The sequence below is a fragment of the Lagopus muta genome, chromosome 20, assembly GCF_023343835.1.
Source record: "Lagopus muta isolate bLagMut1 chromosome 20, bLagMut1 primary, whole genome shotgun sequence".
Classification (NCBI taxonomy): Eukaryota; Metazoa; Chordata; class Aves; order Galliformes; family Phasianidae; genus Lagopus; species Lagopus muta.
The window spans coordinates 159,790-187,559 of NC_064452.1; the positions used below are offsets into that span (position 1 = coordinate 159,790).

The window sequence follows — 27,770 nt, forward strand, 5'->3', positions numbered from 1 at the left end:
GAGCGGTAGAAGAAAATGCTTTTTCTTCCTGAAGCTAATTTTATGCAGCTGCTGAAGCTGTCAAGATAAGTTTTCAATATAATGTTTAATGGCTGATATGTTCAGCACCAAGTATGATGAGGTGAGGGCTAGCAGTCTCCCTGTCACTGTGCTGCCGCACCTACTCCTACAAGAATATGAAATACAGTGTGAATACAGCATGAACACAATCTAAAATGTGAAAATGAAATCCTTCACAGCTACCATAATCTACATTCTTACAGAAAAAAACAACAACCCAACAGCTATACAAGAAGGCATGATAAATGTTTCTCCAATTTTGCAAGTGTTTACAACTTTGTAACAGAACCTAAGAAAACAGGCCATAGCTCTGTTCCACTAAAGTTTCTCATTACCCATCTTTGCTCCACTCTGGTAGTCCTTATCTCTTCACACTTCATTTTTTTTGTCTCTAAAATACATTGTGAAGAGAATTCTTAAGACACCCCTGCCCACACCCTCAAAAAAAGCAAGTAAACAGAATGGACAAGTAATAGCTCAGCTTTGTTTCCAGGCAGAAAATTACAAATTCAATTTTGTGCAACAACCATAATCACTTCAGCTTTGCTCATAAAGAGCAGTACATCTTAGTCATGATGCTCGGAGACATATCATTGTTCTCCACAAAACATGCCTGCACTGTAGAAACTCCTGAACTACATTTTTTGTTGATACAACAATGTCAGTGCCCTCAAAAATTAGGCTTGGTTTTCAAAAGGAACAAATACCGTAAGTAATACTCTTAACAAGATTGCCCATGCTATGAAAGAAATGGCAGTAGATTTTTACAATAGGAGACTGAAACATGTTACAAGCTGGTGAAAGACATAGTCACTTGACATCACACATTAAGTGTATACACACAGCAAAACCTACAAAAGACAAAAGACTTCATTCCTTTCTTGTAAATACTTGGATTAATGCGAAGTATACATTATCATCGCTTTTCCAAGTGCTTTTCATTTTACAGAGGTGTTGTTTTGTTGCTGCTGCTCTGCTAGTGCTTGCTGCAGGCGCATTCTCTTCCGTGAATAGTGCTGCCAGTGAAGAATCTGCTGCTCATCAATAAACTTAGCACACTGAGCATTTACCAGTTCTTTGCGAAAGTGTTCATACTGGAGCAGCTCTAACATATGCAAACACTGAGGATACCTGGATTTAAAAAAACGAGTTTTACAAGGTACACTAAAGCTGGAGTCTCCAGTATCTCTCCAGTTCGTTATTTTAGTCATTTAATGCTTTATGCAAGTACCTGAAACACAGGGCTGTACATATGCAGTGTAACTTAATATCTTCAGTAACTACAAAGCCATAAAACATGGAATCTAATAACAACATAAGTACATAACATACCTGATTAGAATAACTTTTCCAAAGATTAGATTTCATTAAAACAAATACAAATTAACTAGAATAGCTGTTTCCAGAGCTCATTTGAAGTAAACAAAAACTGTTCAAAAACTGTGAAAGAGTTTTAACATTAACAGAAAAATGATTCTTTGTGTAGGTACTAACAGTGCAAAAGTCACTCTCAGAATGTATTTAGTGGGCTGAAGTAGTTTTGTCCCATGATTTTCAGTAATCTTGTTTTAAGCAGATACAAAGTGCAGATAAAGGTTGCAAAAGGCAAATTACACGCATAAGTCAAGAGTGAAACATTCTCTAATTCTGTCTATTCCAGACTACAGGAAACAGGAAAATTTATACTGCATATAAACACAGTGCAGGTTTTGGTTGCAGGGAGAAATCAAATATGGACATGGTACTTTACAGTGCATAACAGAAGGTAAAAATCATTAAAATGCAGAAACCTAAGGGAGTTTAATACTTACTTCAAGTATTTTGCATATTCAGGTTCTTTCCAATAGAGTAAATATTTAAGATAGTTTACAAAAGCTTTGTCTTTGAAGTATCCTCTTTGTGCAAGAACTGAAATAACAGACAAGGAATTGTCAGCTATAGAAATATGAAAAATTTGCCAAAGTTCATGAATATGTATTCACAAAACTATACAAAAGAGGCACGCGAGTCATAGTCTTATCACTGCAAGTTTTTACAACTCAGTAAAAAACGTATCTTAACATTCTAAGTATAGTGAGTTGGTCTCATCTCCTCTGCCCCATATAACTTTTACAAGGATGTGAAAAGTTTTCAAAAACAGGAACTTCTGACACATCAAAACTGTCAGAGAAAACCAAAGAAATTAAGTACTTTACCTGAAACTATTATTAGTATTAGTTAAATTCTGGTACTTCTTAGATTGAAATTAATATTATTTATTTTTTACTACAGATGTGAACTTATTCTCCACTAGACAGATGCATTTTATTTCAATAAATATTTATTTCACATTTTAAAGGTATTGTTTCCTCCCTCTTCCACCTCACCTTTGAAATTTGGACAAATTAAAGCATTCTTGGACTGCTTTTATCCTGTTAAAGACTCTTCCCTTTTCTTTGTTTAGCCTTTCTCCTCCTCCCCCCCGTTTATTTGTAATCATTTTGTAATCATTAAGCTGTTAAATAATATTAACTTCTCAGGACTCTGACATTAAGTACTCACAGTTGAGATAATTGGGATTTGCTAGGCACTGAACAAACTCCAACTCCAGCTGGAACCGAAGTCGATTTCCTGTATCATCTGATTAGGTGAGAAAAAAAAGTAAAAACTGGACCCACGTGATAGATTTGGAAGTGAGTTTCTCAATTTGCACCATACAAATAGAAACATTTAGAGAGGAGATAAAGCAGTAATATGGGTTCTCTTAGCACAGTGTTTTCTATTACATGAATCTGTGTTGGGCCCATGTTAATACGTGTGCTGTTGGTGTTTTAAACAACTAAACATGATGCAAACAACAGAGAAATACCCTCTGACTTCATGTAGAATAAAGGGAAAGGGAAGAGAAAGGGATCAGGCATTGGTAGAAGGAAAATTTGAGAAGTTAAGTAAAGAGTACTGCAAACAGCTCACTGAAAGCTTCCTTGCACATAATTTAAGAAATGCTTACTGTGAGGCTGCCTTTTTTGTTTGTTTTGTACAAAGATGTCACACTTCAGTGAGAATCCTGCAGTGTTCTCACACTAATGGCGTACAGTGGACACGGGTGACATATCCAGGGGTCAGCACGATTCTACCGTCCTATGAAGAAAGGCTGAGGGAGCTGGGCTTGCTCAGCCTGGAGAAGAGAAGGCTTAGGAAGACCTTACTGTGGTCTTTCCATATGGAAAGGGAGCTTATAAAAGAAGACGGAGGCTTAACTTTTCATCCTGACTAAAAACAACAGGACAAGGGGAACGAAAAACAAACAAACAAAAAAAAGCAGGTTAGATGTCAGGCAGAAATTCTTTTCTGGCAGGGCGGCGAGGCCCTGGCTGCCCAGAACCGTGGTGCCCCGCGCCCGGAGGTGCATCAGGGCGGGCTGGAAGGGGCCCCGCGGAGGTGCTCTGGCGGGAGGTGCCCAGCGCGGCAGAGTTGGAACAAGCCGACCTGCAAGGTCCCTTCCGTCCCACCGTTCGGGTCTCTATGAAAGATTTAGCTCCCCGACCACAGACGCAACGTGGGGTGCCTCCGCTGCCGCGGCGTCTCCGCGAACGACGCGAAGCACTCCAACGGGGCAAACCGGCGCCCTCTCCCTGGTCAGCATCGCTCGCCCTGCCCGACGACCGACCCCCACCGTGCCGCAACGCGCCGCTCACCTGTATCCATGGCGGCCAGCCGAGCTGCGCCCCCCGCCCGGGCTCAAAATGGCGGCGGGAACGCCCGCTGTCGGCAGACGGAAGCCCGGCGGGCGGTGCAGTGGGGCGAGCTGGGAAGGCGGCGGCGTCTCCTGGCAACGAGCTGCGCCGCGCGGCCGGGCCTGCGGAAGCGGATGTCGCCGATGCAGGCGGCGGCTCGCGGTGGCAGCCACGTCGGCTGCGGGACACGGGCCTGGAACTTACCTGGCACTGCTGTAGCTCTTCTGGGAAGCAGAGACGTGGCGTCAAGACCTCTTTTTTTTTTTCCCGTCGATTTTTGGACATATGTTTTCATGATTGTGCCGTGAGCAAGCCAGTGCTGAAGATGTCCCAGGAGGGCCTCATATTCCAATCTGAGCTATTCATTTTTCCCCTTTATTTTGAAAGGAAGCTGTTACCAGACAGGCAATACAGTTCCAAATCCATTAGAAGGGACCTTTGGGATCAGCATTCGGTTTTTTTTCTAGGCATGTGTGTGCTTGAGCAGTGAAAGGTAAAAGAGGACTGTATGCCCGGAACATTCATTTTAGCCTTGCGCTGGATGAGCCATTGTTGAACATTTCCAAATCAGAAGGAAATGGAAGGGAGGGAATCGCTCCTGACAGACCTGTTTTGCTGGTTGTTTTTTGGTTGTTGGTTGGTTTGTTGTTTGTTTGCTTTTCTTAGTCTTTCTGCATGTTAGACTTTTTTTTTTTTTTTTTTTTTTCCCCCATAGCAACCTATGGTAAGCTGATTTCAGTCAACCTCTACAGTTTATTCATTAAAAAGTTGTATCATAGTGAAACCAATTAAACAAACACTACCGGAACGTGGAACAGGACTGCACTGTTGCATCTAGAAAAGAGTCCAGCACTCGGATTGCAAGTTTATTCCTAATGCTGCATTTATGGTTGGGGTCCCACACTCAATTTTCGTATCTTGGTTAAAACAAAAACTGGTAGGGTTTGCATTGCATTATTAGACACTTGTGTACCAGTATGCACTACACAGACTCAACATGAATCCTGACTAATTCTTTTTTTAAATTTGTGATTTGCGCTTTTCAGTTGTTAAACTATTTTCAGTGTCTTAGCATTTTTCTGTAACGCTATCTCTTTCTGTGTAGTGTAATTATTCCCCCTTAGCCCCACTAGAAATTAGGTTATAAGACTGCCTAAAAAAGACTTCTGCATTACTTTCCTTAATAAAATAGGACTTTTCTTTTTTTTTTTTTAACAAGGTTTTAGCGGTTGTGAGTACTAACATTACTATAGCAAAATTAGCCAGTCACTCCCCAGTAAACATAGACTTTCGTCTAAAAGCAGAGATCAAACAGATCCCATGCATCTGCAGTGCTATTCTGGAATGTGATTTATCTCCCAAGACTGACTTCAGAGGAGAGAATCCTAAGAAAGGCTTGGTCACATGAATTAAATTACTATGTAGGTTTGCCAGAGTAAAGTGAAAGAACTCAATTCTTGGCCATCAAAACTAGGAACAAAATTGAAGTTAGAGTTATACTACAAAAACTAAGAATGTTCTCTAGGAAAATCTGATTTATGCTTTTAAATATTAGCTTAGTCAGACTTTCAGGGAAGAGATTAAAATTCATATCTTAGCCAAGAGTTTTCTTTTTTATCATCATGAAATCAAAACATCACAGTCTCCGTTTCTCCTTTTATAGGAGTTAAACTGCTATCCCTATTGTTCTGTGTTTGAGCACTGGCACTGAACCCTTGTTTTCCTAAAGCATTTTGAGAGTATACTAATAGTAGATCTAGATATAAAACAGACACTGGCTAACAAACAGACTAGATAATGTTTTCTACCCGAAGCAAATAAAGCTATTCAAAGTTAAAAATTACACTCAAAAAAAGGACACTTTGCTGCAGTAGTAATTATAGACAGCATCAGGTAGGCGACAATAAAATCAAGTTTGTGATATGTCCTTATGAATTATATATTTAGGAATTATATATTTATACACAGGAGAAAGTAGAGTCTCGTATGATGTGCTATGAGCTCCTGAAGATGAAAACTGGGAAGTGAGACACTGCTAAGAGTTTATGATATCACAGTACAGTGCATTTGCATCAAAAAGAAAAGGTTCAGGAAAGCTTTACAACTGAAAACAATGATCTCATTGAACAGTAAGTACTTCATGCCCGATGCTTAGACCCTCAGACATCTGCTTTTTTTGTAGAATGCAAAATTATATTGACATGGATAATGACATCTTAAAAGATCTTACTCGTAGAATGTAATACAGAATTTTGCAGACTGGAGAGTAGTCTGCTTCAAATAGAGTTAAATAACAGAGAACAGAGCATGCATTATGTTAGCATTATGTTATAAATATACCCAGCCAGTACAAACTCTGCAATTTTTTTACTCCAGTGTTATAATTACAATTGAATAGAAGCAAGATCATAGTTATCACTGACTGAAACAATTGTTAGAGCATATTTAGTTAAAGGCTTAACTATTCATCAGGGTTTTTTTTGTTTGTTTTTTTAGGTCAAGTAATAGGCAGGTAACACCTTTCAGAAGTGAAGCTATCACAGTCACCGTAGAACAGTCTTCATTTGAAGACTAATAAACTCCATTGAGCTAAGAGGTAAGTTTGGCAAAAAGGTGTAAAAAGACTTGGATGTCTGTGGTTTACAGACCTGGCAATGTGTACTCATATAACTATGGTACTCCTCCATATACAGAAGGCCAATATGAAGCCAAGAATTCCAAACTAAAAGGCAAATGTTCAGAAAGCATTTTGTTTTTCTTTAATAAATTGGTTAGAAATGTCAGTCTTCTTAGGACATGTACAATACGGATAACTTTGAGGTCAGCCTTTTGTAAGGAGCAATATGATTTGAACTTTAGAACAACACTGCAATCAACATTTTCACAAGGTATTGCTTGTCATTTTGAAGCAAATTTTAAGGTGCTTTAAGGAAATAATTCTGTAGTGAGCCAAGAAATATGGGACCTTATTTAAAAAAAAATAGAGAAGCATCCTGGCTCCACAACTGACGACAAAGTTTGAAAATGTGACCTTCTCCTCCATAACAGCCTAAAATTCAAGAGCTAGATGAGCACACCATCACCCCACATGCAGAAGTACTGACTAACTAAATTTTGGATGTCTAACTGAAATTTGGATGTCTAGTTTAGGTTGTTCGGATTTGGCTATACCAAAACAGCAGATAAATTGGTTTTGTAGGTTTTGTAACTGATAAATACATTTTAATCCCCCTCCTCCCAATTTCCAGACATGAACAACAGAAACAAGTAGTAGACTATTGCACAGAGCTTCTCTGACAGCTCATAGACTGAATTCTTGCCTAGTGAAGGGGGTCAAAACCTCAAAGCTTTCCTGAAATTTTGAGGGGAATGGAAGAGCACTAGCATAATTGTCTAGAAAAATAAAGTTGGTAGATCATGCACATTCAACTTGTTCATCCCAGAAATGCTGAATGGGCCAAACTGCTGTAACCTCTGCTGGAAATCCAGATCCCAAAGAGCTTTAGACTTAAGGATGCTTAGGACAAGTGCTAAACCACATGCACTATTTAGATGGATTGTTATTAGCAGAAGCATTTCCAGTGTGCAGTACTGCTAGCCCATCAGTCCTCTTATTCAAGAGAACAGGGTCTTTAATTCCACTAATTTATTATTGTTTATTTCTGCCATCAGGTCTATAATGCTGATAGACATAAGTATTAATATTTAGATAAAAATGAGTCATGCTAGTGAAATCGTTGTGGCTAAATAGAAAAAAACAAGAAATCAATTGTTTGGATTTTCTTTTTTTTTTCTATTATCATCTCACCTGCCTGATTTGAGAGAATCAAGAGAACTAGATTCTTCTGATCTTGTACAGGAATATACAGCTGCACTTGAAATAGTATTGCACTTTTATAGCTGAAGAAAAGAGTGCTAGAAACACAAGGTCTCTGGTAATGAAAATGTTATGATTCGTGGGATTCTTTCCTGCTGGCAAGTAAAACTTGAAATATCCCATACAAATTCACCCACAAGCTCATCCACCCATGATGAAAATAACTTTAATTCTTGGTCATTGCAAAGGTGGTATACAAATAGTTACAATTTCATGGATGCCTACCTAAATATTTGGCAACAACATAAGACCCTTCTTTAATTGCTTGCTAGCCAACCTGTCAATACTTACAGTTAAGATTGTACAGCACTTATTCAAACAAAAATGCTGAACTCCTTAGGGAGCAAATCTAAATATAACTCATGTAGACAAGTCCTATAATCTCTGAACATCAGGCCTACACTAGAATGGACTATGTCCATGTATACTTAAATAATGTGAAGTAACCTGGAGCTTATGAATAATTACACAGCAGTGTAAAACACACCTTGACCTGTTACTTGTGTTGTGTTCGATTTTATTTCTTGCTATATTGCAGAGTTAAAATCTTAATTGAAATATTTTTAATAATCGCTATAGAATCACATTTTCTCTGGGATAAGTTCATCAGTCTCTCTTGGCCCCCTGCTCATATGTTACAATTAATAACCTGTTTGTCAGCTGTTTGAGGTTTTTTTTAAGCCTAATGAAAGCAGCCTATTGTATTTTGTATCTGTTCTTTCCTAGGCTACTTTCTACATTAAAAAAAATAATAGTGATAAAAAATTAATGTACATGTTTGTAGAGAACACTAAGGAATGTTTGTATCTCTTCCTATAATAATAATTTCAGAACTGTTTGATCTTGCAGACCTCCTGTTCTACCACTGCAAGAAGAAAAGGAGCAGATGTGCCAGGATTTGTTCCTTGATTATTTTTCTTTCTCTTGAGCACATTGAGATCAATAGAATACTTCACATTTCCTTAACTGACTTTGGGTCTTTCACCACCTTAACTCTACAATTTGCTTTGGAAATTCAAGAGAAAAGATAAAAATCTAGTGCAAGATTAGCATCCTGGGATGACCCTTTCTCTTGAATCAGAAAAGTCATTATAAAAACTAAAGGGAAAGAGTATGCAATGAATATCTGTTCACCTGGGATTAGAGTCACCACTGTCAATTCATGTACTTTTATTTATCTTTTGGATTTGGTGGACAGATCACTTGCTCGAGAAGGAATTGGCTGGATGGTTGCACTCAGAGAATTGCGGTGAGTGGCTCAACGTCCATGTGGAGACCGGTGGCAAGCGGTGTTCCTCAGGGACCAGTGCTAACATCTTTGTAGAAGACACGGACAGTGGGATTGAGTGCAGCCTCAGCCAGTCTGCAGATGACACCAAGCTCAGTGGTTCAGTTAACATGCTAGATGATCTTAAAGGCTGCTTCTAACCCAAACCATCCTAGGACTTTTGCCTCCTAGGATTTATGCCTCCCAAAACATTTAGGGCCTTTTTTCTGATCCTCTGATTCCCACTCTTAGAGGTGATAAAGCTAGAGGGAGAAAAAACCACCCTTGTAATTTTAATTCCTTAAAGCTTCTCAGGAGGCAGAGAATCCTGACCTTCTCCCTAACTATATTATACTGTGCAGGTACCGGTCTGCAGGTAGATCAGTTAAAATGCAGTGCAATGGAAGAACTCCACAATTGAGATAACAGCTGCAGTGATATATATAAATTAGCAAAGACTGGAGAGGTGTTTCATGAAGGACACGTGCGTCAAATTAACTCCTAGAATGCTGACCATCATAAGCTCCTATCAGTCCAAAATGAAAAAGAAAATAACTCCTAATACTTAGGCCCTAATCACTTGCAGGGAAAAAAGTCAATATTTATATATTTGAATACCTATTAGACAAGGGTAAATCTCCCAGTACGAATTCTCAAAGGATTGTTTCTAACTGGGACATTTCCAGTATATTAGGGTGATATATTATGATTTGCTCTTATTGATCTAGTTCACATATATAGACAGTTATGATAAAAAGAGTCAAGGGTAAGCTCTGAAACGAGACAGTGGAAGGCAGCTGAGGTTAAGGGGCTACTCTCAGGGAAGTTTCAGCTGTTGTATTTTTCCCCCAGCCTTTGTTAAAAGAGGAGCTAAAACCTCCGCCACCTTCAGAGAAAATTTTATTTTTAACCATATGGTCAAGACAAGCTGTTGAAGAAAAATACACACTTGCTCCAGAAATAATCACTGCTTAATTGAAAAAAAATCACTGCTTAATCAAAAAATGGTAGTAGTTTTATTTCTAATGGAAAATTTGATATTCAACTTGCTTGCCAAAATATTTGTGAAGACCCAACCCACATTATTGTTCACGAAGAATAATTCACACATGTTGGCTGTGATAGTATCTGGTACACCCAGTTCTGTCAACAGTATGGTCTAATAATGTTTTATGAGACCCACATTCTGACCTGCATGAGTTTATGAAAACTTCTTGAAAAGCTGCATGCTAAAAAAGACCACTGAGTAATTAGATGTGGGTAAATAAAGTAAACACAGAAAGGATAACTTTTTTTTCCCCTGACAGGAAGAACGACTTCTTCCTTATGACCAGAATAGACCATCTACATTTACACTGTAACTAATGAGCAACTGTTGACACAGTGCCACAGAAAAAAGACAAAAAAACTAGATGGGCAACCAAATCTTTTTCCTATAGTCAGATCTGTTTTTAAAAAGCTACCAAATACATCGTTTAACAATTCCTAATCGTCTTAGAGCAATGTGCTTTGCAAACCTTTTACTTTCCAAATGACTTCCAAGTGTCCAGGGCTGTAGTTTTATCACATCACACATGTGAAAACAATTACTTGCTGGTTCAGTATGGCTGACTAACCTGTACTAACAAAGTCCACACTAAAATCCTGCCATACTTTCTTTTGGCTTTGGTGGTCCATGTTTTGAAGTGGGAGGAAAAGGGATTCTTTTATGCCACTATCTAAAGACAACTTGTGCATAAAGCTAAAACATTTTGGTTTGAAGAAAAACAAATGCCATGTCTCATGATTCTTATTCTGTAGTGCTGGAAGATAAACATAACTAGTTCCAGTAACAAAGCATTGTCTTTCCATTACCTATTGTAAATAACGCATTTGCTTACTCAGGGCACAGGAGCAGGACGACACATATGCTTGACAGTGAAGAAAAATGTGTTCGCTCTCATTATTCTGGAGACTGTGCAAGTATATTTCTTAAAAAACTGCTGTGTTTCTTAGATTCCTATCATCTTTTATTCTGGAATGAACAGGACAGCTTGTAGCGTATGCCACCAGCTTTGGTTCGGCCTGAGCATTTTTAAAGACAGAAACTCAAGTTATCAATTAGATGCTGAAAGGAAGCATTGATACACAGGCCTGAAGATAGTTGAAGCAGTGCTGAAATCTGCTTTGCACTGATTTTCTATGGTGTGTACTACTGTGGATCTTACTGGAGCAATATTATGCTACAGTGGAAGGCAATGCAGAAACAGGTGATCTGCTGCGTCACACAGGAGAAACTCTGTGCCAGACAGAAGATAGTCTTAATATTTTATTTGTCTGACTCTAATTCTGCAATTTGCCATTTAAATCAAATATTCATTTATAAAGATGTTATAAATAAGGATGTCTCAGAGGGATGTACTCGAGATCAACAGGGCAGCAAGGTGACACATCAAGCGCACCGCGTTTATTAAAAGAGTCAGAGTCCTTTCTTTACACCACCATGAGTATTTTCCTCCCCGATCTGGCACGTCTGTAACTCACCCAGTGTAACCATTCCAGAAAATGACATCTGTTTTCTACTTTCGTAACAGAAGAAAGCACTTTCCTAGCTGAGAGGAGGGCACTTTCTTCCCATCAAGATACTTTCAGAACGTTCCTTTCTGCAAACAGGAGAGGGAAGTACCTGTCCTATACCCTCAAGCTGAAACCATTTTTTGAGGAATTTGGATCTGTATAAATTGAGAGAGCCAAGCTCAGTGTTACCCAGCCGCACCACTGTACCTCACCTGCAACAGTGAAGATCAAACGCTATGAAGAATCTTGCAGTTGATGAAGTGTCCTCATATTACAAGGACTGTCAAAACAAAAGTCACTTTCTCAAATGCAATTAGATACCTACAGATGCAAGTCAGCATTAAGTGATGATTTCCAAAGCATAGGAGGTGCTTAGTTGGTTCTGGCTTTACATCCTTAAATGAATACTGTGATAACCTTCAGGTGGTGACTAACACCTGTGACAAAGCTATTTCTTGGCAACAGAACTGATCTTTTCCTTAGAAACACTTTGCAAGTGTTTATCCACACATCCCATCATTCCATGGAAGAGGTATGAGGCTGCATCATATGCAGCCAGCTAGGTAGACAGAATGCTATTGGAGATACCAGGAACAACAGTCAGTGGAGAGTTTATAGTGCTCAGCACCTTGAAAGACCATAGAAGATAAAAGCATGAAACTCAAATCAATACTGAAGAAATTTTCTGCTCATAAAAGCAACTAGTGATCTTGTGGATATATGCACTTGACTCGCTTTTAAAGTTAAAACATGAATATTTTTTTACAGTTATGTAAGGAACATTCATGTTAACTACAAACCTGTTAAATATTCTACACACGTTATAGTGCCAGAGGCCAGATGTAGCTTTTTTCCCCCCCCTCAAGGTGGAAAATTACCCTTAAAGTAGAAATAAGTTGACCCTTATTTCTTCACAACATCCTATGAGGTAGACAAGTTCTGTAATATCTTTTCAGAATGGGAAACAGAGATAAAAAGTAGTAAATTGACCTGCCTGAGGTTGTACAGCAAATCCAGAAACAAAAACTTGGGTCATGATCATAGATGTGTCCACTACAACACAAGGCCTTACATCCCAACTTCATCTTCAAGGCTAAATAAACATTCATACACAATGACAAGATACACCTAGTCCAACATTAATTTTTTGACTGACTTTTGCTTCAGAAGTTACATGAGTAGGTGCTACAGTTTTGTCACAGGACCTGGATTCTAAAGTACACAATCAGCACAAGCCCTGTCATTTGCACCCCTTGTTGTTTGCAAGGCCTTCAATTAGAGCCTCTCTCTTGCCTTGTTTCCACTTCAAAATTCTACAGTTATTTAATAAGATGAATCCAGGAGCTTTTCCAGTAGGTGTGAAGTCCTATGCTCGACCAGTCATTTCCAAGCTGGCACTAACAAAACCTGTGAAACCACATCTACCTGGAGCCAATGGAGGAAAGATTCTTGACCCTACCAGTGCAAGGAACACACAGCCAACATAATTGCTCAAGACTTCAACAGAATCTTAACTAGCATGGCATCACATTATCCTGACTCTCGATAATGGTGTCTAAACGCACTGAGATCTGGGAATGAAAACAAGGTGATCAAAAACATTTGCATGCTGACTTGGAGACAGCTCACCACAAGGTTGAATCCAGATTAAAACATAACAGACTTTACCCTAAATAAGTGACATTGGGAATTTCTTTGTACAGCTGTTGACTTGTTGATATGTAGCAGTTAATGAATTGTCAGCTCTTAACTGTGTCCAATGACAATGATTTACAGATACATACCAGTGATAAAATAGTCCAAACTATTTGATACGACAGCTTGCCCTCTTTTTATTTCATAAGTTAAATAAATTCTAACTCTTGACCTTGGTTGAAAATGCAGTGAATCACTTGATCATACTTATGATCCAAACATACCATAATTAAACAGCACATTTGTCTCCAGCATGACTGTAATGAGTTGGTCCATACTTGATCTGATGTGTGACTCCCAGAAGGTAGCATCTAACACTGGATCTGAAACAGTGACAAGGCTCTATGTTTCGGCAACAGGAAGTAGGATTACGGGGACTTTCCTTGTATAACATGAATTCCTCATTGCTCACTGATTAGTTGTGCTGTTTGCCCATGTTGGGAATGTGTCCAGCTCAAATATAGGTCTTCCCCATGTGTTGATTGCCAGTGTGACACAGAAGACTCCAATGATGTTCATTACTATTCCAGACCTAACCTACAAGGATGAAAGTTCAAACCAACAACAACTACATAACAGCACAGCAAGTTATAGCAAGGCATATTCATACAAAAAAAAAAAAAAAAAGAGAAAGAACAAGGAAAGAAATAGTCAAAGCACAGAAGTAGCCACAGTACCCACTGCCCTATGTTCTTGCTTAGATAGAAATACCAGGGAACGCACTGTCCAAAGCTACTGAATGCTTTGCTGTTCAACAGGTCTAGGAGATTTAGTGGACTTTCAAGAAGCTGCTCGTATTAGTTAAAGAGTAGCTTCCATGCCCTTCCAGATTCCAGTTAAAAACTGATAATGTTTGGATGTTCAGCACAGAACCTGGTACTGTGTGATCCACAGCCAACCAGAAGACCAAAGTACAGGATGACTGGACTTGTTACCTTCTACTTTCAGCTATTTATCTTTGCAAAAGCCCCAGAAGACACTGGAAAGCACCAGCTGCATTTTAATGCTTTGGTGTTTAAGAGACACTTGTCAGCTTTGACTTTTCAGTTGGACTAGAGAGTATGTCTGCCAAAGCCTATGAGAAAGGTAATATTGCTGCAGAGACACCAATCCTTACAGGAGTAAAGAAAAGGGCATAAGTTATTAGTTACAGCCCATAAGAGTGCTCAGGTACTTTGTAAATATTAGGACAAGAAAATTAAACTCCTGTCATGTTTCAGGGGAAGTACAATGGAGAACTTCAGACAAGAGACCAGGCAGTTCGTCATCTTACCATGTCCAAAACCCGGATGTGGCCATAGGAAAACACTATTGCATTTGGAGGTGTCGCAACAGGCAGCATGAAGGCAAAGGAAGCACTCAGAGTACTTGGCAGCATAACGTACAAAGGGTGGATCTTGACAGATACAGCCTGCAACAAAACAAAGACAATTATCATGCTAGAAGTGTTCCAAAGAAAAAGAGAACATCTCCCAAACCTCTAAGACACATAAGTTCAGTTAATTCCCTGGTGTTACATCATCAGAGTAATTCTCAAGCATTTTATTATGGAATCTATACACACTTAAAGATAACTTTGGTCTCTCTCCCCCACAGTACTTAAAAGAATGCTTGATTCTTTCTTGTTGCTCTACAGTATAATTTGGAGTTCTGGTCAAATTTACCCAGCAATCTTTTCTTTGACCTTGGGTTGCATTTTTAGAGCATTTGCTGGGTTAATACAAGGATGGAACTATAATTACAAAGCATGGGGAGTAACACTTTTAGACATTACATAAACTTTGTGGGACTCAGAACTGCAGTGACTAGGAGCACAGCACCTTTATTTGGACAATTCTATCTTGATGAAGTGACTTGGAAAGTACAGCCACTTTTTTCTAAGTTAAACAACAAAATATCTTATTTTTTTTTCCTTCATGCTTGCATTTCCATTCTGGTTAGAAAAGGCAGCAATTGCAACTGCTTTTATAGCAAAACTTACCAGGTTTTTCTCCCTAAGGTTTAAAGTTGTTCTGTCTTAATACACAAAATGTATTCCTAATGATCAAGCCCACCACTTTTCATATTCTAGTGTAAATGATGAAGATAAAGGATCCCTCCAAAAGGATTAATAGAAGAAACTGGTGAGTATTTTTTTGCTTTAGATTTTCCAGTTCTGAGTTGATGGCTCAAATATAAAGTGACCAGAAATAATTGACGTAGAGTGAACTATATTAAAAAAGTGACTCTCTCTTCAGTTCCTCCCCAGCCAAGGGGCGCTCCTTATGGCAGGCTTGAAATGTCTTCCCGAGTTAGCTTCTTCCCCCAAGAAGCCAGTATCTCAGGCTTCAGGTGTATGGATAGGACAAACTGGATGAAGTCTGTATTCCTACTGCCCACCTGCTTACAATGTTATAAATATGGCAGTAGTCTTAAAGATATAAATTTGACTCTTTCTACCAACATCAGATAAAGTCAATATCTATTAGGGTATGCTGTCAGACTATTTCATTACTGGATTTCAGAGAAAAAAAAAAGAAAGTAAATGTGATGTTTTGTCACTAGAAACTGTCTGTTTACTTCTGATCAGTCGATAGCATAACAAGATGGAAGCAATCTTACCATGGATGAAAAGACAGGTAGGAAGAGAGTGGCTGTGGCAACATTACTGGTGCATTCAGTGAAGACTGCTATAATAAGGGAAAGTACAGTTGCAATGGACCAGGGTGGAATAGATCCTAATGGAGTCATCTGACGACCCAGCCAACCTGAGAGTCCAGAGTTCTGATAAAAAAAAAAGTATTTTTTTCAGTGAGGTTTAGACTCCCTGGCTCAGGAGCAGAAAACTCATTATGGGTAGTGTTCCTAACAAATAATGCTAAGTGGCTCACAAATTACATAACTGCCCCTCATGAAAGTTCAAAAACCTGTCACAAACACTAAAAGGAATTCCTTGCCAACTGGACAAAACACTCGGCCACGCTTCCCTAATTTTCCTAGAGCCAAAATACTTGTTCATGTTTTGGTTATATATATATATTTTTTTTTTTACTACATAGAAATAACTATTGCTGAGACTACTGCAAATACTTAATGAATCAGTCACAAGGTTCCTACAATTAATTTTTAATGTTTCTGAAGATAACAAGGCTGTATGAGTATTCTATGTTATGAAAACACAGCAATTGATTCAAAGTGCTTACAGAGCCTTTGACTAGACAGCTTGCAATATTCCAGAACTTGAATAATGTAAATATGGTGAATGAATGTAACAGACCAGAGCTTTAATTTACCCCATTGTTTAAGAATTGTCTAGGCACAAAACTTAGACCTGAACACGAACTTCCCCAAAGCATGACACGCTTGATATCTAAGGCTATGACTTTGATGCATCTTAGCACAACAAAGTGGGCTTCTATTTTTTTTTTTTTTTTTTTTATTCTTATGCTTCTATTTTTTCTAGTCAGGGATGTGATCAGGATGACAATAGAAATAAGAAAGGCTGCTCTCCTTATCTCTGCAGCCAGTGAAGATAAATTAGACAAACCTGATCAGTGCATGCAAGTTCCTGAAAAAGAGGTAGAAATATTCACCTTTCCTCTTATTTTTTGAGAATTGGTATCTACCTCCAAATGCAAACATTTCTACTGAGTTCGCCTTTGGGTGCATGCCCAGTAATACAGGACAGGAAAATAAACCAGGCAAGTCCACCTCTGAGTTAGAGAACAATAAATGTCAGAACATACTGCGCTTGCATCAGCCAAAGCAAAACCTCCTCCCAGCAGCAGCACAATGTTCCAGGGCATCTTCCTCTGAACCACATTCCAGTCCAGCAGTGGGGCTGATAAAAATGGCTTCTTAATATCTGAAGTGAGAAATGAAAAGCAGAATATATTTCAGGAGAGTGAAGCCATTTTGTCTCCAGTTCTTTAAGTTACAAGGGAAAGGTCCAGCAGCAGAGGTATGCTACTGAGAAACCTGCACATGTAAGAGTAAGGATAACACATACAAGCAGGGTGCTTGCCTCAGCCCTGCGCAGGATGTTTGTGAAATGAAGCACCCTGAAGAAATGCACACAAATCAGGAGTATGTTTCTACACGTTAGCTGGAATAGGGTAACTTTCACAACATTACAATGCCTCTTTTAAATACCTTCTTCAGTCTGTTCAGTGTCAGACATGCTTGAACTCCAGCCTATGAATTTGGGTTTATTAGCAGGAAGGATGAACAGTAGCAGGGCAATAAACACAGCAGGAGCAGAATCAGTGATATATCTAAAGGAGAAAAGAGAAGACAGCTTAGAAAATAAGATAACTGTCTTCCAGAAAATGGTTGCCTTCCAGCATTGCAATCAGTGTTCCTTGTCATTCTATTTGGGGTCTATATATTAGCAAAACAGATTGCTAGTTCATGACTCAGGTATCTTAGATCTGCCACAGCACAAACATCATAAATGAAATCAGCATACTATTAATCAAAATCACATATGAAAATGCTTCTGTAGGCAGGGTTACCTCCCTGGGAAGAAGCCAAGACTCAAAGACTGTATTCCAATGATTTGAAAGAAAATTACCTGAAAGATCTTCCTATCACAAGTTTTATGTTCTTAATATGCCACATTACATAACATCAGCTGAAGAAGCTATTCAAAGCAAAGAATTGATTTCCCAGTGGTTTCTATACATGCCATTTTTTAGAGATGATAGTACCAAATACTTGAACACCACAGCTAATTGTAACACATGCAAGGAAAACACTGACATGTACTTCTGCATAACAGAGATAAGCATTGCAGAATTTTATCTTTCTTTAGGAAGCTCAGCCTGCCCCACGTCTCAGTCTTTAGCCTTCACTGCAATATAAACTGTCAAGTAGTTTGTAGATCTCATGCATGAGAGAAAATCCAGCCCAACAAACACAAATTCAAATATGGTTGGAATGAATGGCCTCCCCCTCCTCCCTCCCCCCCCAGTCAAAACAGAATGTAAGAGAAGGGGAATCTGATTCCCATCCAGGGGAGTATAGGATGAAAAAAATTCAAAACTTACTTTTCTCCTTCTGGAAAGACCCTGCTAGCCCAGCCTTTTACAAAGCCTGGGTGTCTGGAAAACCACAAGACAACCAGCAAGGCAAACATTACGAGGACATTGAATTCAGCATAAGAGATAGGGCCCAATTTCTTCATTTCTGCTTTCAGCACGTTGTATGCAGCTTTTTCTTTAGCAGTTCTCACTGTCCCACATCCCCAGCTTTTTTTAAAGCTTTAAGAAAAGGGAAAAGAAAACACTGTAAGCATTAACATACTAGAGGAATTTACCATGCCTTCCACAATGAAGCTGTCCCTTCTCCGGACAGGCACAGACTAAAGCAGAGGGCAGGAACAGATAAATGATAGCAGTGTCAAAGTATTCCACATGCATGTGCCAATTTTCACAGAAAAATGGAGTCCATAAGTCTGTCCAATTTGGTGCAAGCAAGTATGAAAAACTCAGTGTTGAATCAAGGGCAGCAACATATAGGCATGCTCTTCATGCTCTGAAATTCTCAGATTTTAAATTGAAAAAGGCAATTCTGTCTGAACATTAACAACATCTTACACTTTTACCTAGTGTGACTCTCCCCAAACATAAAAGGTTTCCAGATTTCAAAAGCTGCTGTGAAACTCGCTAGTGCTTTTGTTTTATCCAGAAACTTGCAAGAGACCTGATCTACATTAGATGAATGGTTTAAATGGTATGAAGTAGTTAAAAGCTTACTTGAATCCCATGAAAGAGCACTGAAGCCAAAGCCACGCTAACACCAACATCAGAATCATGTTTGGAAAGGCAAACCCAAACCAGGAAGCAAAATTCAGGACATCATTATTGTTGGGGTATAATCTGAAAAGAAAAATGTTTTCTGTATTATGTCAAAACAATCAGTAATCTGCCTTCACTTCACTGTGGTGACAATTAGACGTGTACATTTGGGACAACCATTACTAGTAATCATAGGCAATACTCACTGCTTAACTGAATAGAAAGGCAGCTCTAGATTTCAGAATAGAAATTAAATGATACTGTGATAATGTGATAGTTTTCCCTACATCCTACTTTAAAGCAGACAGGAGAACTCACGCTGACATTTTAGGTCACAGTAAGACAAGCACTGCTGAAAGATCTCTCCATCTGGTCATTTATTCCATGATGTGTTTTTTCTTTCCTCCTCCCCCTTCTTAACTAATAGGAAAACGAGAATGTTCTTTTGAAGTTAATAGCTGCGCTTCTGCTCATTTCAGTAGAAGACATAGTTGCTACTTAGCTCAAAAGACTGAAGCCAGAGTTTTATGGACAACTTTCTGTTCTTCCCTACAACTACCCCTGGAGAAGAAATAGCAATAGCAAGTTCTCAAGTAGGTGATAAAACCAATGGATAATGTGGCTGCTCCAGTTTAAGCACTCCCGTAGAAAGATGGAACGTTGAGCAACCATTGAGGAGTCCACAGAATTTTCACTGCGGAGAAGGTCGCATCCAAATAAATTCCTGCAGCAATTAGATAAATTAATACAGTGGGAAAAGTGTTACTACAAAGGTGTGATGACAGAAGGACCAGCACAATAGAAAAGGTCTATAAAAGAAGGAAAGAAGATCACTTACCCATATCAGAAGAGTCTGAGTTCACAACAGAAAGCTTCACCGAGGAGAAAACTCCAAAAAAAGACCCTTCCCCAGTGGCAGCCAGCCCTCAAATGAGGTCTAAGAGAGGTGCAGCCAAGCTCCACCCCTTCCTGTCATCCAGGTGAATTGCCTTCACCTGTGCTCCCAGAGCTGACTGGGTCCTTTCCCCAGGTGCTCCATCAGTGGCTGAGGCTGTGACTCAACAGTTCCCATCTTAGAAAAGATTATTTTGTGGATAGCTCCTTTCTTTTAAAACAATAGCTATACAGTTTACTTAGCCACAGGGAGGAGAAATAATAATACAACATCAGCTAAACTATTTTTACCACTTTTCAGTCTGTTTATGAGAAGACTTAATCATACGTTCTTTTCAAGATCCACACTGCAGTTGCTCTGTTCACGTGCTGCCTTTTACTTGAAAAAGAGGAGGCAGAAGTAACAGTATCTCATATTCAGCCAGCTGTCAATTACCAACAAGTAATTCTAAGTTTCTCAGATCTATCACACAGCTATCTAAAAAGTGCTAGAGCAGAAAAATATGGCCCATCACTTTACACACATTTCTCATTTTCAGTTTATCAGCTGGTTACTGAATAGTTTGATAACTGAAATGGCTACTATGACTTTTAATGTGTCGGTCACAAAACTGTGTGGCAGTAAAAGTAAAAAAATAGCAAGAGTGACTTACTGATTCATCTGGCCTTTCAATACCATGTTTGGCCCTGTTCCAGTCAGTGTTGCAGTTCCTCCAATGCTGGCAGCATAGCACACACACAGTGTCATTCCCTTACATATACGTTTCTTCATTTTCTTTTCCTCAGAAGATCTGGTGCCATCAGGAACTTGTCCATTGCTTATGACTAAATACAAAGAACATAACTTGCCTCAGGTGCAGTTAGGAAGGTGTAAAGTTCGTGTCAGGTCCTGCAGACTCAGTTCTTCCAGTTTGTGCATGCCAATTATTTTAATTTTAAAACCCCACAGAATACTCCCCAAATATTTCAGAATTATGTTCGTGAGGTGCTGAGAAGAAAGATTGATAATCTGGCTCTACGTGATCCAAGGATGCTGTTGCCCATCTTGGTGCCACAGTTTCTAAGCAGCAATTTCCTATTTCACAGAGAGGCTTACCATCACCCAGAAACTGTAGTCATGAGAATCCTTTCAATACCACAGTAAGAACTCAAGCAGTTTAAGCAGCTGCAAATATGACAGAAAAAACAAACAAACAAAAAAAAAGAAACAAAAAACCAACCAACCAAAAAAAAAACCCCAAAAAACAAAAAACAAACAAAAAAAACCCCAAAAACCCAAAAACCAAAACCACCCCAAACATAATTCTGGCCTGGCACGAACTGTTTAGATCAATGTGAAATTTTGCTGCTGTGCCCATTCTGCTCTGAGATTAACAATTTCATCCTTAAGTCTGCCTGAGTGAGACAACGAATGTGTAGCAACTACAAATAATTTAACAATAGCCAAGGGTATTCTTCACTCAAATTTGTTGCTTTCATTGCATGTTAGATGGAAATTAAGTAGCAAAGTCAAGTAGTTCCTTCTAAGGGCACAGAAATCCAGCGAAATTATTAACTCTAGTCTAAGTGCAGAAGTTTTTGAGACTCAAAAATAAACACTAAAAACAGCTAGGCAAACTTAAAAAAATTATGTTAATACAACTGTTTGGAAGCTAGCAATGACAAAGCCTGAAGAGTACTCTCTGACCTATTAGTATTTTCTTGACTTGCATGAGTTACATAAACCCATGCAATTGTGCCTGAGCTTTGCACAATTGTGCATTCTCCCTTCACTAGTGAGGCAAGACATCACACAACCAAAAAGCAGAGATTGCTGCTGTATCTCAGCTATCTTCCAAAGTCCAAACAAATATGGCAATTGAGTCAATATCATAACAGGGCAATGACTGGCACACGTGAACTGCCTTATACACTGCATCTTCCACAGACATATAATCCTTCTGTCCCAGGCAGAAGGTTTGAAGTGTGGGACATGGTATTCACTACCAATCTCTGAACTCATTCTTGTACACAGTCTCACAGGGAATCATGGCTGATCAAACTACTAATTCCATGAAATCATGTCCATGAAAATCACCAAAACATTTCTCCCTTCTCTGAAAGAGAAAGGCATCACAGATTGATTTTTAATAGTATTTAATAATATAGCCCTCTGTACTTGCACAACAGAGCAGTGAAATTGGAGAAACTCAATATGTGAGCTCTGAGTGTAACAAATTCAGTAGAATCAGTTAATTCCTTTAGCAGGCCCTTACCCTGCACTGGAGTGGGATCTGATGCATTCTTTTCCTCCAGCTCAATCACTGTATTTGTTTGGCCAGTTGCTTGTTCCATCATGGTCACATCATTTTCTGTGTTGTCCATTTGATCCAGGACAGCCTGAACAATGGGAACCATCATAGCAGTGGTTGCTGTGTTACTTATCCACATGGACAGGAAGGCAGTGACTATCATAAACCCCAGCATGAGGCTGAAAAGAGAGAAACAAGCAGAGGAGAGAGGAGGAAAAAATAGACACTGCTAGGCTTTGTAGTTACTTTAATTTAGAGAGCAGAGTCCAGACAGGGATGTGCGTAGTCTCTGATAATACAAAGCAGAGACAGATTCCCTGCTAGCTCTGCCGTCTCCATTGAAAGAATTCAAGAAAGGCATTTAGCTGCTTGATCTATGCATGATTAAGTCTGCACCACCTTGTTCCCAGTAGCAAAAACACAGAATTTATCCAGATTAAAATAAAATGAAATGGCAGCTCTGTAGAAGTGAACTATAAAACTGTGTTTCTTTCCTGCCTATTGTCATTGTGACTGAAAACTGCTTTTGCATCTTGTAAACTTGGCTTTATCTGTAGATGCAAACTAATGGATACTGGATGCTCTTCACCACCACCACCTTTGCAACGCTTCTGGCTGTGTAACTGGCATCACTTAAGCATGACAGAAGGAGCACATGGCTTTTAGGTGAGGACCATATCTCCATTCACATAGATGTTGGTGGTGATGCTGCCTCAGTGATGACTTCAAGTCATGATAAAAAGATTTCATAGGAACTGTGAATGCCAGCACACACAGTAATAGATCAGCTGGGTAGCAACAATACAGATGAAACCATAGCCTTGTGGTTGTACAGAGATTCAGCCTAAAACAAAGAGAAAGATTTATCTCACCTGTCTTCAGACAGGAACAAACAGGTATTTGGATTCCACTCAGATATTTACTGCTTCGCAGTTGATAAGAACTTCTTGTGCATGAATCATCTGCCCTACTATAGACAAGCCTTTTTGACTATACAGACAGTCTAGCTATTTGAATCAGAAATAAATGCTTGTGTTTTGAAAACTGAATAACACTCAACAATCTTATCCAAGAATCAAACTATGGACCCAAGAGGAAATGTGAGAGACTGTAGAGATTGGAGCTGGTATAAAAATGAAAGTATTTTCATGCCATTCAAGTCAGCAGTCACAGGTGCCCTACCATTATTATGTTTTTGCATAAAGGGCAAATTAACTGATCCTGCAGAAGATTTCACCTCTGGAAACTCTGTACAAGTGGAGCAAAAGAGCTTCTTGGAACTTCTCTCCTGTGCTGACTCTCAAACATCATACCTAGGTCTCTGCTAAACTGACACAGGTAAAGAAGAGCTAATGTAACATTCTTACAGTGCAGGCTTCACCCCAAGTATCAGCAGGACTCTCAGCGCAATCCTTTTGTGAAGATTCCACCGTTCAACAGAAATTGCAACTATCAGCCCTCCAACAAAGAGCATATTTGTGTCATTTAGATACTGCAAGCACACCTGTAAGACAAAGAAGATAGATCAGAGGATCAAATCTTGTCACTTGCTAGTTTCACTAGTATTTCCTGCCTTCCTCTCAAAGCCATTTAGTGCACCAGGCCTCACCCCAACATTGTCAGAAAGAGCAGTGGCCTTAGAACTGCCTCCAGATTCCGGAACTCTTGATTCTCTTTTTTAGTGCTGAACAGCACTAAAGATACCAGAAATGCCAAATTCCAAAATAGATTTCCCAGAACTTCTAACAACCTCACCCATCCTAACTATTGCTAGCCAATAGTAAACCTGGGCTACAGTACCTAAATGCAGTGTCTCTCGCTTGGGCTAAGCACTACTCTTCCACTAGCACAAACAGCCAATTATCCTTTAGCAGCGTGAGCTTCAGAGGGGACACAGTGTACTTGCTGGCACTGTACTGTCTACCCTGCCAGGGGAAGTTTGCCTCATGCATTCTGAAATCTCCCAGAAGATGTTAGCAATGCTCTCCAACTGGGTGGGTTCTGAACATACAAACTCCTGGCACTACTGGGATGTTTTCCATCAGGATCCATGCCCAGAGGACGTTTCCCTCCACCACCACAAGCCCCACATCCTTAATATTTTGGGAAAGTACATATTCGGTTCAGCATCTTCCCATACCAGAACCCTGCTCAACATGTTCAAAAACAGCCCCAGAAATTGAGTGCTTTCCTATCAGTGAGGGATCAGATCAATGGATATCCTTTTATCAGATATGGATGGAGTAAGAACTGTTGCTTACTGATTTAGAGCTCTGAACTCCAAGCAGAGGGAAAAATACAACTGGCATTAGGGAAGTAACAGCCAGTGGGATAACTTCAGTGCACCAGTACACAGCCATGATGATGATGATATATGCGCATTTGGCTTCCTGCAATATAATGGAAGACATATAAGTATAGAAAACTATTCTTACAGATAAGAAACACACTGCTATCTCTTCTAAGGGGAAACAAAGATTCAATTGTCTGTAGCTTAACAAGTTACACAGAAATAGGTAGCAAGGACACAAAGAATTAAACTTGTACATTTTAAGTCTTGCTCAGAATTCAGTTGCATAAAAAGTCTTTTTGACCATCGTGTGTTTTCTAATGCCTTTAGGTAAAATGTAGGGCAAGAAAAAAAAACAAATCTTCCACAGCTAGGTAAGTACAGTTTGCAGTGTGCAATTACCTCTTGGCAGTTGAGGTAAGCAAATTTCACACCCAGGTGCCAAGAATTTCTAACGGTGTTTAAGATTTGGGCATTTCTATTTTTAGTAATCTATTTTTAAATGGATGCTTATAGATGAGTATTTCCTAGTATAGGTGAGAAGACTGATTGACATTCAGATGTATTTGAAGTGTGTCTTAGTAATACACTTGAACCCAGAAACTCACTGAACAATTTAGAACTATAACTCTTACCATTTAGAATTCTTAACTTTTTTTTTTTTTTGAGTAGTTAAGGATATATGAGATATTAATTTGCTTTCCCAAATCATACTGTGTTTATCTAATAAGGCATCTAATTCTCTAATAAGTTATCTAGTAAGAGGATTCCCTCATCCTCTGATGTAACATGACTCTTTATACCATTGGTCACACATTTCTCTAACCTAGGCTTCCTTGGTTTGTACTTTCAAAATTGTTAGGAGAAGCAAGCATTCATTAGCCTACAGTAAACAATGTTTTAAAGCTTTAGTTAAGGCATTTTGCTCACAGTTTGTTCATATTTAGGGTACGTGTTTATAGGATCTGATTCTAATGCACAAATGGGACTTTATTGCAAAAATAAATGGTGTTACAGTGATATTTAAAAATTGCTGTAAGGTTGTATTTATAAACAGGGAGGAGTTGAAGAATTAGAAAACAGTCCTTGTAAGTAATTTTTTTTTCAGGTTTAGAGGAGATTAATTACAGGACAAGTTTGGAAAGAAATGTTTTATTAGAGACTAGAAGATATCAGACAGATCCTATTTTAATTTCTTTATAAATGTGAGGTGAGCTTATGATTGAATTTAAGCTGTACAACAGTAACTAAGTGCAAGAAGATACTGTAGTTAATTTATTTTATAAGATGAAAGACACACAAACTACTCTAGGAGAATATTACTTTAAATAACACAATACAGAAAAAGCTGGTTTTGTACAGTGGAGAGTAAATAATTTACATGAAGTTCAAAAATACAACCATGTTTATAAATTAACTCAAACGTCTACAGCTAGATGAACAGCCAAAGTTCTGAGATTAAATAAGTAGGTGTATCCACATCTATATACATCTGTGATTTATGGGAATAGTGACAAAATATTTCCTTGGTGTGTCTGGACAGCCCAGAGCAATCACTATGACTAGTTTTCTCACTGAGAGCTGAAAAGCAGCTACTGATGGAAATGGTACTCTCCCACTGTGTAATATTGTAATTTTCCAGATAAGATTGATGACACAATATTCCTACAATTATTGGGAAACTGAAGAGATATTCTCTTTGTTTTCTTTTTTCTTTTTATTTATTTTTTTCCAGGAAATTGTCCTAGCATTGATCACAATAGTGCCAAACAGCCAGAAATACCTTTCCTCAAGGCACCAGCATTCAAGTGAAGAGCAAGGTTGTTATTAGACAGGTAAGCCAAAAGGTTTTTCTTTTTTCTTTTTTGTTTGTAAGCAGGTTTAAAATACACCTGCATAATGCTCCTCCTGTAGTTTAAAATATATGGATCATTACACCCAGAAGAAAAACTGCATTTAGCCCTAGAATAGTTAAAGGCTTAGTAGGTGAAAATACTGTGAACAGAGGTTTCACATTTTCCCAAGAATGCTACAAGGTTTTAAAGATAAAACTCTTGGTAGCTCATTCCAGCTCCATGCTGGTGTAACTGCACTGAAACCAAGAGACCCCCCCATCACCAGAGGAAGAGGGATGTGGAGTACATTACATTCAAACCCATCTTATAATCACTGCATAACACATAGTGCACAGCTTCCTAGTGCTTCACTGGATGAAGAATGGCACTCAGGAGCATTCTTAAAAGCATCTCAGTGTCTCAGCAGCAGGCCTAGAGAGCCCAGAAGTCTCCCCTTTCAGTCCCCTAACTCCTCACTGACAGTTATTCCTAGATAACCTCGAGTGCAATTCTACATGTCCAAGCCAACTATGTATATATATTTATCTCTGGGTCAAAAAGAATTGTACCCAGTTTGCAAGATGGGTTGGGTCTGTGGGAGCCCAGGCTCTGGCATATTCCTTTGGATGAACAAATGGGCATGGAGCTCCTGTTTTGGGCTTCTTATGTGAGCTCCACTGCCTAGCACCAGCACCACTTGAAGATTATTAGGAGCAAAAGCAGTAGAACACATCCCTGAGACCCAGGACTGAGAGGCTAATTGAGCTGTGAATAAACTCCTCTGAGACGGTGCCAGGAAGGTGCTACTTCAGCGGCCACTCAGGTGGCATAGGAGATACAGCGCCAGGGACCGAACGGGCAGCGCTTTACACAGCGACCGCCCGCTCCGGGGGGATCCCCACACGAACCTGAACCGCGCCTGCCTACCGCGCTGGGTCAGGGGCAGCTGCGGGGCTCGGCCCTGGGGGCCGAGTGTGGGTGGGTTCCTTTGGGGCAGCGGGTCCCCGCTCGGAACCCGCAGGCACTTACCCGCGTGGGCACAGTGATCGGCAGCGGCAGCAGCAGCAGCGGTGCGAGCAAGAGGATGGCGAAGGACCGGTACCTCAGCAGGGGCCGTGGGCACGTCGAGGCCATCTTCTGTGGAAACACGCGGACAGGGCGCGAGCGGCACGGCACCCGCTTCCCGCCGCTTTAAGTAGTGGGCGGCGGGGCCGCAGCGGGAGGGACATGGCGGGGGCGACGCGACCCGCCCGCGCCCTGACGGGACACCAGGTCCGCCCGCGCCCGGACGGGGCCGGGCTTGCGCAGAGCGGTGCGGACGCGGCCCACGAGCGAGACAGCGGGCGGAGAGATGCCGTCGGGCGCCAGCCCAGCTGCCCTGCCCCGCACCCGCCCCACCGAGTGGGGTCAAGCGGTCCTGCGGTTCCCCCCTCCCACAGGCAGCCCTGGGGGACGCGAAGCAGGTGTCCGCAGTTCCTGTCCGACAGCTGGGAGATCTCGGCGGGACCCGGA

At 39.8% G+C, this 27,770-nt stretch overlaps 2 protein-coding genes across 2 annotated transcripts; both read right to left on the reverse strand.

Annotated features, from left to right (window-relative positions):
• Nucleotides 1-524: 524 nt before the first annotated feature.
• MED31 (mediator complex subunit 31) lies at nucleotides 525-3,870 on the reverse strand. Its single transcript, XM_048967015.1, has 4 exons — nucleotides 3,738-3,870; nucleotides 2,602-2,679; nucleotides 1,872-1,968; nucleotides 525-1,191 (listed from the first exon to the last, which is right to left on the reverse strand). The coding sequence occupies exons 1-4, from the start codon at nucleotides 3,745-3,747 to the stop codon at nucleotides 999-1,001; spliced, it is 378 nt and encodes a 125-aa protein (XP_048822972.1). The 5' UTR covers nucleotides 3,748-3,870; the 3' UTR covers nucleotides 525-998.
• Nucleotides 3,871-6,070: 2,200 nt separating this feature from the next.
• LOC125703034 (solute carrier family 13 member 5-like) lies at nucleotides 6,071-27,530 on the reverse strand. Its single transcript, XM_048967007.1, has 13 exons — nucleotides 27,288-27,530; nucleotides 24,395-24,523; nucleotides 23,501-23,637; nucleotides 22,098-22,312; nucleotides 20,496-20,667; nucleotides 18,907-19,029; nucleotides 18,199-18,411; nucleotides 17,303-17,424; nucleotides 16,897-17,015; nucleotides 15,773-15,934; nucleotides 14,445-14,582; nucleotides 13,584-13,708; nucleotides 6,071-13,494 (listed from the first exon to the last, which is right to left on the reverse strand). The coding sequence occupies exons 1-13, from the start codon at nucleotides 27,390-27,392 to the stop codon at nucleotides 13,401-13,403; spliced, it is 1,854 nt and encodes a 617-aa protein (XP_048822964.1). The 5' UTR covers nucleotides 27,393-27,530; the 3' UTR covers nucleotides 6,071-13,400.
• Between the last annotated feature and the right edge of the window lie 240 nt (nucleotides 27,531-27,770).

Coding starts and splice junctions, on each gene's coding strand:
- MED31 (XM_048967015.1), bottom strand. Junction 1,969..2,601: donor AAATCCCAATTATCTCAACT/GTGAGTACTTAA, acceptor CTGTTATTTCAG/TTCTTGCACAAAGAGGATAC. Junction 1,192..1,871: donor GAATATGCAAAATACTTGAA/GTAAGTATTAAA, acceptor TTTTAAATCCAG/GTATCCTCAGTGTTTGCATA.
- LOC125703034 (XM_048967007.1), bottom strand. CDS start 27,392: ATGGCCTCGACGTGCCCACGGCCCCTGCTGAGGTACCGGTCCTTCGCC. Junction 24,524..27,287: donor CGATCACTGTGCCCACGCGG/GTAAGTGCCTGC, acceptor ATTATATTGCAG/GAAGCCAAATGCGCATATAT. Junction 23,638..24,394: donor GAGTTCAGAGCTCTAAATCA/GTAAGCAACAGT, acceptor TTTGTCTTACAG/GTGTGCTTGCAGTATCTAAA.